Source organism: Nerophis ophidion, unplaced genomic scaffold (assembly GCF_033978795.1).
Source record: "Nerophis ophidion isolate RoL-2023_Sa unplaced genomic scaffold, RoL_Noph_v1.0 HiC_scaffold_36, whole genome shotgun sequence".
Taxonomy (NCBI): domain Eukaryota; kingdom Metazoa; phylum Chordata; class Actinopteri; order Syngnathiformes; family Syngnathidae; genus Nerophis; species Nerophis ophidion.
The window spans coordinates 1041555-1057084 of NW_026906958.1; the positions used below are offsets into that span (position 1 = coordinate 1041555).

Consider the following 15530-nt stretch of genomic DNA (forward strand, 5'->3'; position numbering starts at 1 on the left):
ATCTTGCTTTGTTCTTCCTCCTGTGTGACGTCATCGAAGTGTTCTCAACCGCGGAAAAAAATGTTGGCCAAACACGTGTTTCACTGGGACAATAGTGAGTGGTGCACACTTCCTTCAAACACGTGTTTCACTGGGACAATAATTAGTGGTGCACATTTCCTTCAAACACGTGTTTCACTGGGACAATAGTGAGTGGTGCACACTTCCTTCAAACACGTGTTTCACTGGGACAATAGTGAGTGGTGCACACTTCCTTCAAACACGTGTTTCACTGGGACAATAGTGAGTGGTGCACACTTCCTTCGCCCGGCCACAGAAGACAAAAAAGAGTTGCTGGTGTAACAATAGGAAGAATATATTCCACTCCTCTCTTGTACACGCGGCTTATGAGGTAATATACATGATATATTTTCATATTATTTATCTTATTTACCTCATATGTTGTTCGAAGCTAACGTGCTAGCGTTAGCCCGCTAGCAGGCCTTTGTAGCAAATGCGAGCGTTTTTTTGAGGGGTGTATTTTATATGTTCTCTATGAGAATTATATTGACTTATTTAATACTTTAACTGTTTTTTGTTGTATATTACAGTCACGCTTAACATCATTAAATATTTGTTACTAGAAAGAAACGAACGTCTCGTAATTTAAGTCTGGAATAAGTCACATGGTATAATAATAATACATTTTATTTGGTATAGCGCTTTTCAGTGTACTCAAAGATGCTTTACAGGATGAAAAAATAATTACAAATATTATTATTATAATGACAGTAGAATATTATTGCAGTGGTCTATTTTGTGTTGGTGTCAACTTTATTAACAATAAATATAAATTATGTTTGCATGCACTTCTATTCCTTTGATAACATCCATCCATTTTCTACCGCTTGTCCCTATTTGGGGTTGCGAGGGGGGACAGGGGGTGTTGGAGCCTATCTCAGCTGCATTCGGTGGACATATCATGGAAATTAAATCAACTGGTGTTATTACGAAAACACTATTTGCACAATTGTAAGCGATTAATGCTTATTCAGTCAGACTAAAATAAATATTTAATTAAATAAATGTTAAATATGAAAAATGGCTTTAATATACTGGACACAAATTGAATATGCATCAATATTTTGTTTGTAATCAAATCATGAGGTACCCAAATATTCTAATATATGTATATATATATATGTATATATATATATATATATATTAGGGCTGGGTAACAATTAAAAATTGTAATCGAAGTTAATCGCACTATTTCTCCGATTAATCGCGATTAACTGCATTGTATACACAAAGCCCAATAATGAATTCAAAAGTAGTGTGTAGTGCACCTTCATTGGAATATTCTCTCACATGAACAAAAGCGCCAAAACATTTGTTGTGCAAACACAATTTAAATCAGTCCTTGTTAAACAGTAGCAGTTAAATTGCATATTTTATGAAAATCAACTCAAAAAATGTAAATACAAACATTTAAGCTAATTGCCACTGCCAGGGTATTAAAGTTATCCTGTTTGTTATGGAAAATAAATATAATCTACATACAAATCTCAGAGCCACAATCATAACATCTGAACAGGCAATTTCTGAGGTAACAGCTCAAACATTTTTTTAATCAGGGATCTTATGTTTAAAAAAACTATATTACAGGTAGTGGGCTGTTTTAGGGATTTTTTGATCAAATTATCTGTTCTAGCAATATTAATAATGTTGTGTTTATTCTGCTTAGTGCACTTAAAATAATTATGACCATAGGACGGCGTGGCGCAGTGGCAGAGTGGCCGTGCGCAACCCGAGGGTCACTGGTTCAAATCCCACCTAGAACCAACCTCGTCACGTCCGTTGTGTCCTGAGCAAGACACTTCACCCTTGCTCCTGATGGTTGCTGGTTAGCGCCTTGCATGGCAGCTCCCTCCATCAGTGTGTGAATGTGTGTGTGAATGGGTAAATGTGGAAGTAGTGTCAAAGCGCTTTGAGTACCTTGAAGGTAGAAAAGCGCTATACAAGTACAACCCATTTATTTATTTATTTATCATTTATCTAGGAATTGATATGATGGGAATTTTCCGATTGTTTGCTTGGTGCTTTAATAAACTGAACGCATCATATACATGGTACTATATTGTGATGTTATGAGCCAGGGAAAAAAAGAACTACCCTACCCAGCATGCAACAGGAGTGACGAGCATGCGCGGTAGCCCGGTATAGGTTGTGTGTCGCCATGACAGCATCTTGTATGTTGTGATATGCACACTCTGAAAGCAAACGTTAAGAACTCAGCCAACACTCCTGGTCTGCATTATTCATAAATAGACAGACAACACATATACTCCGCTGCTTCACAGGCCGCTGGATGTAGCCGGCAAAGTATTCCCATGCTAGCTACCCGGTCTAGCAAGCACGCGTCATTCGGTCCAAAACGGCCCGATCTATCCACATCCAGAATTGTCTGGCGGTCGTAAGTGATCCCGGAGTGACCACGCTGTAAGCCAGCCAGGAAATTTGCAGAATTGTCCGGTATTTTTGCCAAATGTTCCATCTTTAGCAAGAGCTCCTCCACGCCGAAGCCCGTCCGGGCGTCGCCATCTTGTTAAGAAAAGGCGTTAACAAAATAAAAGCATGTAAACAACATACGCAAATGTGCGATAAAATAATTGTAGGTGTTAATAGAGTGATGAATTAACTCGTAATTAACACATTAATTTGCCCACCCCTAATATATATATATATATACATATATATTCTCACGCCAGCACATTCCTTAAGGTGTGAGTGAGGTTCAAGCAACATACTATCACACGGCCACACTCGCTGGCACTTGTTACACGTGCTTCGCTGCACTTCTGTTTCTTGTCTGTTGGGCTAAAAATGTTGCTTTTGCAGTAGGAAAAACAAGGAGAGGATGTTGTGCGTAAAAGTAAAGCCAACCGACCACAGCTCTGTAGTCCTGGTCACCGTTGACGTGAGGTGGGACTATTTTGGAGGTGCACGTCAAGGTTGGCTGGTAGGTTGGTAGTGGGAGGAGCCAGTTGGCGTCACTTGATGCTGCAGCACAATGACACTTTTATACGTGCAGACTGACTTCATGCAGTCATGACGGTATTAAAATCCCAGCAGGAGGTTTTCTATAAGTTGTTACTTTTTGATCAATGACACAATTCATAATAATCAATAACTGATGATTATTCCATGTGTAGAAGAACATCACCACAGAGTGGTGTCAGTCCACTTGGAAAATATATTTGATGGTCTAAAAAACATTTGACACATCTGAGCTGAAGTTTGTTTGTGTTGTCTTGCGGACGTCCAACAGATGAACGCTCGTCAAGAAGAACGTCCCCTTCAGCAGCAGGAGGATCCACAGCCCCCCCACATTAAAGAGGAAGAGGAGGAAGTGTGGATGAGTCAGGGGGGAGAGTGTCCTGTAGGGCAGGAGGAGGCTGATGTCAGCAAGTTTCCACTGACTGTTGTCTCTGTGAAGACTGAAGAGCATGAAGACAAACCACCTGAGTCCTCACAGCTTCATCACAGTCCAAGTAAGCACAACATCCACATATCATCTAATACAATGTTTGTGACACATGTTCATCCGGGGGACACATTTATCACTAAAGATGGAGATATATTTGCTTTTTAACACCACCATTTAAAAATGAATGCTCATCAATCATCAACAGTGTAATTGCTGGGGTGTAACCATGTGACCTAGAGGCCGTCCTCCTTACCTCACCTGGTCAAATGAAGGCAAACGTTCAATATGGCTTCTGTTTATTTACCTTAGCAGCAAATATGTCAGCATATTTCAAAGGTTTAGTGATGAAGATAAGAGCTGTATACCAAGTACCATTTTTTTTTTTTTTTAGTACTGGTTCCTAAAGGCCTACTGAAAGCCACTACTAGCGACCACGCAGTCTGATAGTTTATATATCAATGATGAAATATTAACATTGCAACACATGCCAATACGCCCGCTTTAGTTTACTAAATTGCAATTTTAAATTTCCCGGGAGTTTCGTCTTAAAAACGTTGTGTTACGATGACGTCTACGCAAGACGTCACGGGTTTATAGGAAGTATGAGCGCTGCACACACACACAGCTAAAAGTCGTCTGCTTTAACGGCATAATTACACAGTATTTTGGAGATCTGTGTTGCTGAATCTTTTGCAATTTGTTCAATTAATATTGGAGAAGTCACAGTAGAAAGATGGAGTTGGGAAGCTTTACCCTTTAGCCACACAAACACATGGTGATTCCTTGTTTAAAATTCCCGGAGGTGAAACTTTCCTATGGATCAGAGCGCGGTCAAGAGAACATGAATCACGACAGAATGTCAACCAGCAGGTTTCGGTGAGATAATTGTGGTTAAAACGTCGCTTCTTACCGGAGAAAAGCTGAGCTTGTGCCATCCATAAAGCTGCCGTCAACTCCCCTGAGACACTGGCGTCAAGACACCCGTGGAGACACACCTCCGACTATCAGGTACTATTTAACTCACTAAAACAATAGCAACACAATAGAAAGATAAGGGATTTCCCAGAATTATCCTAGTAAATGTGTCTAAAAACATCTGAATCCGTCCCAATGCAATCGCGTTTTTTTTTTTTTCTAGTCCGTCGCTATCAATATCTTCAACCACAAATCTTTCATCCTCACTCAAATTAAAGGGGAAATTGTCGTTTTCTCCTGTCCGAATAGCACTTTTTGTTGGAGGCTCCCATTAAAATCAATGTGAATATGTGAGGAGCCCCCACACTTGTGACGTCATCGTCTGCGACTTCCGGTAGAGGCAGGGCTTTTCTCTTAGCACCGAAAGTTGCAAACTTTATCGTGGATGTTCTCTACTAAATCCTTTCAGCAAAAATATGGCAATATCGCGAAATGATCAAGTATGACACATAGAATGGACCTGCTATCCCCGTTTAAATAAGAACATCTCATTTCAGTAGGCCTTTAATTATGTGGTCCATGAAGACCGTGAAGATTCTGGACTAACGACACAACTATTTGTATTTTTAATTCCAGCTGACTGAGGTAACTATGACACGTTGTCACATTGAGTTCAGCTGCCGCTGCTACACATTACAATCAGCTTTGAATGATGACAAATAAGGAAGCAACCAAAGTTTGATGTGTGTGTTATTGAGAAGAAGATGACATAACTGCATTTCACCTTGCACTGCACACATAGTTGACTTCTTTAAGACTTCAACCTCTTCTGCAAATAGGAATGCTATTTAAAATGCCTCTTTTCCACTTTTTTATTTCCACAAATGACATGTAGTACCGACAAGAGTACCGATAAATACTGGTATGGATAAGGAATATTGATTAGGGTATCATATCCATAAATCTATAAATTTACATCCCTACTGAAGATACAAGCCAGATATTGGTCTCAAGATGGCGGCGCCCTGCTCGGCTGCGGCTGCAGAGGCTCTTGGTAGTAATAGAACATTTTGGCAAATCTACCAGTAATTTCTGTGAATTTCATGGCTGGCTTCCAGCGTGGACACTCCGTAGTAACGTACGACCGCCGGACAATTTTGGATGTGGATGGATCGGGCAGTATTAGACCGAAAGATGCGTATACGTTGGACCTCCTCGCTATCCTGGGAATACTACGCCGGCTACATCCAGCGGCCTGTGAGGCAGCGGAGCCTAGTACCAGAGGGGACCGCAGACAGAGGAGACATAAGCGGTGGGATCAGAAACAGAAACGGAGATGCCGAGCGGGGCTAACAACAAAGCTAAAGGCTAATCCTCACAGAACGCCGCTTCCTTCCATCCTGCTCTCAAATGTCCGCTCACTGGAGAACAAACTGGACTACCTGACGCTGGATTCATATGCAATACACTGCTGCTGGAATTGTAATTTTCCTGAAGGAACTCTCCTGAAGGAATCAATAAAGTACTATCTATCTATCTATCTAGATGAGAGACTGCTGCGCCATATTTCTCACAGAAACGTGGCTGAAACCATTCGTCCCGGGCGAGGCAGTTAGCATCGAGGAGCTAACTATGTTTGGGTCGGATAGGAGCAGCACTCTCACTGGTAAATCCCGAGGCGGTGGTGTTTGTATATACATCAATAACAACTGGTGCAACAACGGGAAGAACGTCTCATGTCACTGCTCTCCCGATGTAGAAATATTAACTATAAAATGCAGGCCATTTTATTTACCTCGGGAATTCAGTGCTATGATCTTCACAACAGTGTACATTCCCCCCAGTGCTCACACCAAAGAAGCTTTGAATGCTTTGTGCTGCTCCATCAATGAACTGCAAACTACACATCCAGAGGAAGTTTTCATCGTTGCAGGGGATTTTAATCAAGTTTACATGAAAACAGTTTTCCCTCATTTCCATCAATATGTGAATTTTGCAACCAGGGATGGAAGCAAGCTGGACTTGGTTTATAGTAATATTAAACAGGCGTATAAAGCTGCACCACGCCCCCACCTGGGCTCCTCAGACCATCTATATGTGATGCTAATTCCTGCATACAAGCCCCTGCTGATCAGAAAGCAAGCTACAGTGAAGCAGGTGAGGACCTGGCCAGAGGGAGCAATGGAAGCATTACAAGACTGCTTCGGAACCACAGACTGGGACATGTTCAAGGCAGCCGTCACCGATAATCATAACACATGTGTGGAGGAGTATGCAAAGTCTGTGTCCGCATACATTCAGAAGTGCATGGAGGATGTCAGTGTGATCAGATTAGGGGCGGCATGGCGTAGTGGGTAGAGCGGCCGTGCCAGAAACCGGGGGGTTGCAGGTTCGCTTCCCACCTATTAACATCCAAATCGCTGCCGTTGTGTCCTTGGGCAGGACACTTCACCCTTGCCCGTGGTGCCGCTCACACTGGTGAATGAATGATGAATGAATGATTGGTGGTGGTAGGAGGGGCCGTAGGCGCAAATTGGCAGCCACGCCTCCGTTGGTCTACCCCAGGGCAGCTACAGATGTAGCTTACCACCACCAGGTGTGAATGAATGATGGCTTCCCACTTCTCTGTGAGCGCTTTGAGTATCTAACAATAGAAAAGCGCGACATCAATCGAATCCATTATTATTATTATTATTATTATTATCAAGAACATCTCCACATGGGCCAACGAGAAACTCTGGATGGATGAACAGTGAGGTACTGCGTGCAATGCTGAAGGCTCGGAACAAGGCGTTTAAGTCTAGCGACATGGTAGCAGTAAAAACAGCCAGAGCTAACCTGAACCGTGCCATTAAGGTTGCAAAGGTGCTCACAGTCAGAAAGTGCAGGACTTCTTCCAGAACCCCACGAACACTCGACAAATGTGGCAGGGCATACAGGTCATCACGGACTATAAAGCTGCCCCCCGTCCCTGTGACAACAGTATCAGCTTCCTAAATGACCTAAACAACTACTTTGAAAGGTTTGAGGCACTTAACACCCCTCCGGCGAGAAAATCCATCACTCCGGCGAGAAAAAACACCCCTCGCTCTGATGAGCAGCCGCTCAACTTGGACACAGCGGATGTCCTGAAAACCCTGAGGAAAGTGAACCCCCGGACCTGATGACATTCCGGGCCAGGTGCTTCAGGGATGTGCAGACCAGTTGGCGGGGGTTCTCACAGACATCTTCAACATCTCGCAGGGAGGTGGTGAAACATCTGGTTGACTGGTGCAGAACCAACAACCTGGTCCTGAACGTCGACAAGACCAAGGAGGTCATCGTTGACTTCAGGAAGCACCAGTCCAGCCACACTTCACTCTTCATCAACGGCACAGCGGTGGAGATGGTAAGCAGCACCAAGTTCCTGGGGGTGCAGATTACTGACAATATAACCTTGTCCCTACACACCGGAGATCTTGTAAAAAGAGCTCAGCAGCGCATGCACTTTTTGCGTCGGATGTAAAGACCACAGCTCCCTCCCCCCATTCTCAGCACATTCTACAGAGGAACTATAGAGAGCCTGCTGACCAACAGCATCTCTGTCTGGACTGGAGCCTGCAATGGCTCAGACTGGAAGTCTCTCCAGAGAGTGGTGAGGACGACGGAAAAGATTATCAGGTACCTGAGGCAGAGCAACAGCCCCAGAGCATGATTGACCCCCCACCATGCTTAACAGTAGGGATGGTGTTCTTCTCTTTGTAAGCTTCATTTTTTTCTCCTCCAGACATAACGTTGATTCATAGGCCCAAAGAGTTCCAGTTTTGTCTCATCACTCCATAGAACAGTTTCCCAAAACATTTGGGGTTTGTCCAGATGATTTTTTGGCATACTGGAGTCTATTTTCCTTGTGCCTGGTAGTCAGAAGTGGGGTGCGCCTGGGAGTTTTGACACGGAGGCCTTCATCTCGTAGTGCGCACCTTATTGTCTGGGACGAAACCTGCGTTCCCCCCTCTGCAATGTCCTGTTGTAGTTCCTCAGTTGTTACCCGGGGGTTTTTCACCACTGTACGCACACAGCATCCTCTTTCTACCACGCCCAGGTAGTGTTTCCACTGTGCCTTTAGCTTTAAACTTGCGAATTATGCTCCCAACTGTGTCTCTTGGAATGTGTTGTCTTTGCTATTTTCTTATATCCATATCCTTTCTTATGAAGAGAAATTACCTCCTCTCTTGACTTCTTTGACCACTCCCTGGACTTCACCATGTTGCAAATACACCATTGACCATCTACAAGAAGCTGAGCGTCAGTCTTTTTCAATCACTTTAATTGTTGCTCGTTATGGTTCTAATCACATCTACAGGTGTGTTCAACACCTGATTGAAAAGACCTTATTCAAATTCTGTTCTTAAGAGTTATGATCTGCAAGAGGTTGAATAATTTTGTCAATGAGATATTAAGAAAAATGTCCTTTTTTGGTATTTTGTAAAATACAGTGTTACGATTTGAGTTGCATTTGTCTATTTGAAACATCTTTATTTGATATGAGTATAAACAAAATACGGAATAAATGTCCAACTAGCTAAAACACCAAAATTGTGTGGCGGTTTAATAATTTGGGTCACAACTGTATATCTGCACCTTATTGTTTTTTTTTTATCCTGCACTACCAAGAGATAATGCAACGAAATTGCGTTCTTATTTGTACTGTAAAGTTCAACTTTGAATGACAATAAAAAGGAAGTCTAAGTCTAAATATCTTATAAAAAATAAAATCATTTTTTTATTTGGATTTAGTTACTTCTCCGCTGTCCATCAATGTCTCAACACCTTTGAGAGATGATTTAATCTAGTTCATTTCTACTAATTAGCTATGTTTTGTTGATATCAAACATCAGAATCAAACATACTTTATTAATCCCTGAGGGGAAATAAACATTTTCAGCAGAATCCCATTCAAGGTCAGACAAACATTCCAGGGAGACAGAACAGGATCGCTGACGGGTCTGCCAACTTGCGGCGCCCCTTGCAAAAAAGGTGAGATACATACAGGTAAACAAGTGGGGGGAATGTGAGAAAAAATTTAAAATCGGTCTCAGCCTGGGCCCTTGGAGAGGGGGTCCAGACTGAGGCCAAGGGAAAAAAACAACTTATAGCCCTAGCATACATCCCTCTTTCATGTGTAAGAGGGAAACATCAAAGAAGACAAAGGACATTAAAAGAGCAGAGCTGATGCAACCAGACACTTCTACATACATACATGAATAAAAAGTAAAAGAAACAAATACACTGTGGTGGCTTTTGCGGTGTTCCACACCATTGTCTGTTGGGGTGAAGGGAGCTTGGCCAGAGACGGGAGCAGACCCAACAAAGCAACCAAGAGAGCCGACTCCACCCTCGGCCGCCGACCAAGTCTCGGCCAGTGTCCAGTCCGCATGGATGAGTGAGGATACGTCCAAGGAGACTGAGGTGTCCGATACCTGCTCATTCAGCCAAGACACTGTGAAGCTTTTCCGTCCCGGCGCTCAGTGCTAGCTCCGCAGTCCTGTCTCTTCATCTGCATCTCCTCCAGTCTCTCCAAACGGATTCTGGTGTGGCAGAGACCCAGCAGCCGGTCTCCATGGCCACAAGGCTCTCGGGAGGCAGATCCAGAAGTCCAAAAAAAGCACCGCAGAAGTCACGAAAGTGCCACCCCTTGTCACACAGTCCCAAAGGGTCCGGACCAAAAGGCATGAATATATATATATATATATATATATATATATATATATATATATATATATATATATATATATATATATATATATGTATATATATATATATATATATATGTATATGTATATGTATATATATATATATATATGTTTATGTATATGTATATATATATATATGTATATGTATATATATATATATATGCATATGCATATGTATATAAACACATGAAAAGAAGATGGAAACACAAAAGGATGACACAAGAGCACAGAGCTCCTGCCAACAGCAGCCACTACAGGGTCGCCATCTTGGGGGGGGGGGGGAATTGCAGCATACCAGCTACAACAACACAGAAATCGTAAAAGTTTCCTAAAGGAAAATGTTCATATTTAAATAAGTAGAGTAAATAAATCATAAACAGGATTTTACAGTTTAAATGCAAATGTTGATGCTCCTCTTAGACACTGTTCTTTGTTCTCTTTCGGGTGTACAAGCAGCTGTCTTGTTTGTATGTAAGTGTTTTACTGCTGTGTTTATTTTTTTCATGAGTTTTTGTATTGCTTCCCTGATGTACCGTATGGTTTTGACATCTTGAAAGTCAACGTGGGGACTGATAAAATCCTCAGAGACATTATCAGAATATATGCAGGACAAAGTGTCATGTGACTGGGTAAATCTGGACTTTTCTAAAGCATTTGTTCGTCTAACTTGTGTATTGAAGAACATTTCCCTGAGCAGCAAGAGCGGACCTCAAGGATGGAGCAGAATCAGTCACAACCCCTTATATTAAAAAGGAAATGGAGGTTCTGCAGTACCCCAAGATTAAAGAGGAAGAGGATTCAAAGCAACCCCACATTAAAGGGAAGGAGGAGCCAGATAGCTCTCACATTAAGGAGAAAAATGAATCACAGCCCTCCCTTACCTTACAGAGAAAGAGGAGTCACAGCTCCGCTCACAATAAAGAGGAAGAGTAGGACTCACTGACTTTTTGCTGCGTCAACACAGAAAAAGGTTAAGTGAAATAACTTAGATGTTAACTATCGGTCAATAATGCTTGTCTTTCTCTCAGACAGACGGGGCTTTACTGTCCGTAACACACACACACGCACGCACACGCACGCACGCACACATCGCAAAATGAGCTAACGTTACGCTAAAAGCTAATCAGCCTTCACCTCAAGGACTGTGAGCAAGCTGAGCTACTGCCTATACCTCCAGATCGTCAACGGGCTCATAGTGATGTTACAAGTAGTTGACTGGGAGGTGTTTATTATGATATGGGGATCGTCCGCTGCATTATGCTCACCTGCTGAACACCTTTCTGCTAACATGCACCGTCTCTCCTCTCTGCCTGCCTCTGCCGTGAGCCCTGATTCCATGCACTCTGAATACGCACTGCTGATTGGCTCTTACCGCTTTGCCTGTAACCAATCAGATGGTTGTGTGGGTGGGACAATGCTGGGGGCTGCAGAGACATAGTGACAGAGACAGAGGCAGTACGAAGCGTACCAGCTTGTTAAGACTTTAGTTTAGCACAAAATGATAATATCAATACGTCTAATGAAGTCAAATACAAATAAGGCAACCAGAGAAGTATCCTACACTTCTCTTTTGTAAAGTAATTGTGAACATGCGATACGGGCATCTACATCGACTATATGATTTGCCTGAGAAGCCGGACAGGACAAAAAAAAACCAAAAATGTTTTGGTTTTTTTAAGACTTTAGTTTAGGCGGTGGGTAATGTGTTGATGTTGTTAAGGTGGCCTGGCAGTATAGCTCGGTTGGTAGAGCGGCCATGCCAGCAACTTGAGGGTTCCAGGTTCAATCCCAGCTTCTGCCATCTGAGCCATTGTGTCCTTGGGCAAGACACTTCACCCACCTGCTCCCAGTGCCACCCACATTGGTTTAAATGTACACTTCCACGTGATGTAGAACAGTAGTACCACATTTTAAACATACACACACATCTAAAGAATATAAAAATAAATATATTTGGTGGGCCAAACAAAATGACTCGGCGAAACAATGTTTGGTATGGGCCATATGACTTAAAATCTATATCTTAATAACAATATATGTCACGATATATCATTTGGTATATGATTGCTAATAGAAGAATTTCAAAATGGGTTACAAAAGCTCCTAATTTGGCAGCTGACATATGCAGTAACATATTGTGTCATTTCTAATTGTATTAATTTGGCGAAACAATTATTATTAATGTACTTGTTTATTTACTGTTAATATCTGGTTGCTTTATTTGAGAAAATAATACTGGAAATGATGAAATATTTTACTGCATATTTCATCAACTAAATTAGGAGCCTGTGTAGCCTGTTTTAAAACGGTTCTATTAATAATTCTATAAGAAATAATATATGACAGAATCAATTTTAAACCATCAACCGTCTATCCATTGTAGAAAGTCCTGTTGTGCTGGTTTGTTTTTCCTTTCCTGTGAATAATGTTGTAAAGAGCAGCTTGTTTGTGCGTCACTGACATTTCAAGACAGTTCATACGATAACTTGTTTTTCCTAAGTGCATGTAAAAGTACTGAATGCATTGTGTGACTGAGCACAGATGGATGTTTCTAAAACGTGTTTGTCTTCTTGTGGCCTGCAGACGTCTGTGAAGAACATCTTCTCCCTGAGCAACAGAAGTGGAGCTTCAGGATGGAGCCACAGCCCTCCCACATTAAAAAGGAAAAGAAACACCCACTGATCCCCCATTTTAAAGCGGAAGAGGATGACCCACTGACCACTCACATCAAAGAGGAAGAGGAGGACTCATTGACCCCCAATTTTAAAAAGGAAGAGGAGAAGCCACTAATAACCCATTTTAAAGAGGAAGAGGGGGACCCACTGACACCCCATTTTAAAAAGGAAGCGGTGGATCCACTGAGCCCTCACATTAAAGAGGAAGAGCCACTGATCCCTCACATTAAAGAGGAAGAGGAGGAAGAGGGCATCAGTCAGCCTAAATGGTTGGAGGAGTTCCCAGTGACTGGTGTCCCTGTGAAGAGTGAAGATGATGAGGTGAAAGGTGAAAGTGAGGAGAGGGGAGGGGGGGAGCCTCCAAGCAGCAGCTCAACACAACACATGACAACAGAAGCTGATGGAGACCACTGTGGAGGATCACAAGCAGACAAGCTCTTAGCTCCACTATCAGATAGTGAGGACACAACGTCACACTCTCCTGACACTGATGATGAAGACTCTAAAGATGATAAGACATGTCACACTGACAACACTCGCTTCACATGTTCTCACTGTCACAAAACTTTTAAATATCCTAGTAAATTGAAAAGACACATGAGAACACACACTGGAGAAAAACCTTTTTCATGTTCAAACTGCGGTAAACATTTTACTCAGAGGCCAGATTTAAAAGTACACATGAGAACACACACTGGAGAAAAACCTTTTTCATGTTCTATCTGTGGTAAAGATTTTACTCAGAGGCCACATTTGAAAGTACACATGACAACACACACTGGAAAAAAACCTTTTTCATGTTCTATCTGTGGTAAAGATTTTACTCAGAGGCCACATTTGAAAGTACACATGAGAACACACACTGGAGAAAAACCTTTTTCATGTTCAATCTGCGGTAAAGATTTTACTCGAAGGGAAAATTTCAAAAAACACATGAGAATACACACTGGAGAAAAACCTTTGCGCAACGGCACTATTTGAAAGAACACGTGAGAACACACACTGGAGAAAAACCTTTTACATGTTCAGTATGTTGTAAAAGTTTTTTACAAAGTCAGCATTTGAAAAGACACATGAGAAGACACCCAGGAGAGAAAGTGTTGAGTTGCAGTGTGTGTGGTGAAAGATTGTCTTCTAAGTACCAGTGTAAGAAACACAAGTGTGCTGGTGAGAACAGCAGCAGCAAATGAAACTGCAGGATTTGAAATAAACTGTCAAGACTTTAACTTTGACCTTCTAAAAACATCAGCACATAGTTTCTAAGATTTATAGATGAGATATTTTAGATTATTACCTTTTTTCAGTCAAGTACTACACATGACAAGTGTTTTTTAAAGTTGTTCATGATTTATCCCCCTTTTTTAGAATTCCTCAAACATTATCAATTTCAGAAAACATGGGAATGTTTGGAATGTTTGGGAAAAGTTAATTATGTACATCATCCCACAGAGCTTTACTGTACATCCATCCATTTGTTCTACCACTTGTCTCTTTCATTTTATATGTATAGCATTTAATCACATACTTGTCCGCCAAAGGGTGTTGCGTTTTGGAGGAACTCCTTCTGTCAGAGTGCTGGTCACACTTCTTTTACTGCGGAAATCTACTCACAAAAACAATCCAAACAGTAGGAAACAAAAAACGATGGTGCGAAAAAGACAAGACTAAATGTGCATTTTGGAAAAAATAACAAAAGCTACTTCTATACACAAATAAACTCAACTTGGTTTGGAGTTACAAGACGTGCACACTACAAAACAACACCAAGATGGATGGCACTGGGAATGGCCAAGGTAGCAAAATACTCAAAGCATGTAATCAACTGGCGTGTAATGGAATCGCCGAGTGCCATCCAGCTGTCAAGGTGCTGCTTAAGTAGCACCAGGGTCAATTGGAAGCAGCTGTGCACGTCCCACAACTCCGCCCACAAAGGCAACACAGGAACTCTAGGAGGAAGGAGAATTGTAAGAACAAGGTCAACTGCACCAAAAGACGAAAACTGACTGTTGGAGCCAAATTTCCTTATTTGCTTATATTGTTTTTATTTTGTTTTCTCTGATTGATAGCTGGCTTCAGTTCATGCTGAATTTCCCTTTCTGCAGATTGCTCCGCCCACTTCCTGTTGAGAACCAGGAAGTGTCGACAGGGATGGGACTGTTGCTATGGTGCGGTTGCCATGGTAGCCTCCTTTAATTGTGTTCAGCTGGGAACACTGGGGGGTGATTGCATGGAGGACAAACCGTTTTGGAGCGTGTGGTGTGGTGTGTGGTCAGGTCTCACTGCTGTGAAAATGTGCCATTCAAGCCAAGGTCAGCATACATAATGTTCTAGAACCTACTTTTCATTTCATTTTGATAGCTTGGAATAAAGGGGTTGTCATATCCAAACACATTTCTACAGTACTGGACATTCAATCATCAAACTGGTCAACACAGTATCAGTATCAGTATCAGTATCAGTATCAGCCCAAAGATAAGTGCTGTACAATGAGAATAAAATGCCTCGTAGCCGATTATACAAATGTGATCAATTCATCTAGATATTGTCCTGCCACAGTGAATAGGTTTCCCTTTTTAAAGGGCAAATTCCTCCCAGGGTCTTTTGTCCTAATGACTGTCTGGAAAAAGTGAGGAGAATATAATTCAGGAAAACAATTAATTGTTACAAATAAACTAGATTAAGTAACACATTTTTACAGTTAGCTAAATTGGACAGAACACCTGCATCATCTTCTCAACA

The 15530-nt window shown here is 41.8% G+C and overlaps 1 protein-coding gene across 1 annotated transcript; it reads left to right on the top strand.

The window, feature by feature from the left end:
* The first annotated feature begins 271 nt into the window (after nucleotides 1-271).
* On the top strand, nucleotides 272-15081 carry LOC133546687 (zinc finger protein 25-like). The gene is made up of 3 exons (XM_061892486.1): nucleotides 272-391; nucleotides 3311-3533; nucleotides 12700-15081. The coding sequence occupies exons 2-3, from the start codon at nucleotides 3311-3313 to the stop codon at nucleotides 13770-13772; spliced, it is 1296 nt and encodes a 431-aa protein (XP_061748470.1). The 5' UTR covers nucleotides 272-391; the 3' UTR covers nucleotides 13773-15081.
* Nucleotides 15082-15530: the final 449 nt, after the last annotated feature.

Coding starts and splice junctions, on each gene's coding strand:
- LOC133546687 (XM_061892486.1), top strand. CDS start 3,311: ATGAACGCTCGTCAAGAAGAACGTCCCCTTCAGCAGCAGGAGGATCCA. Junction 3,534..12,699: donor ACAGCTTCATCACAGTCCAA/GTAAGCACAACA, acceptor TGTGGCCTGCAG/ACGTCTGTGAAGAACATCTT.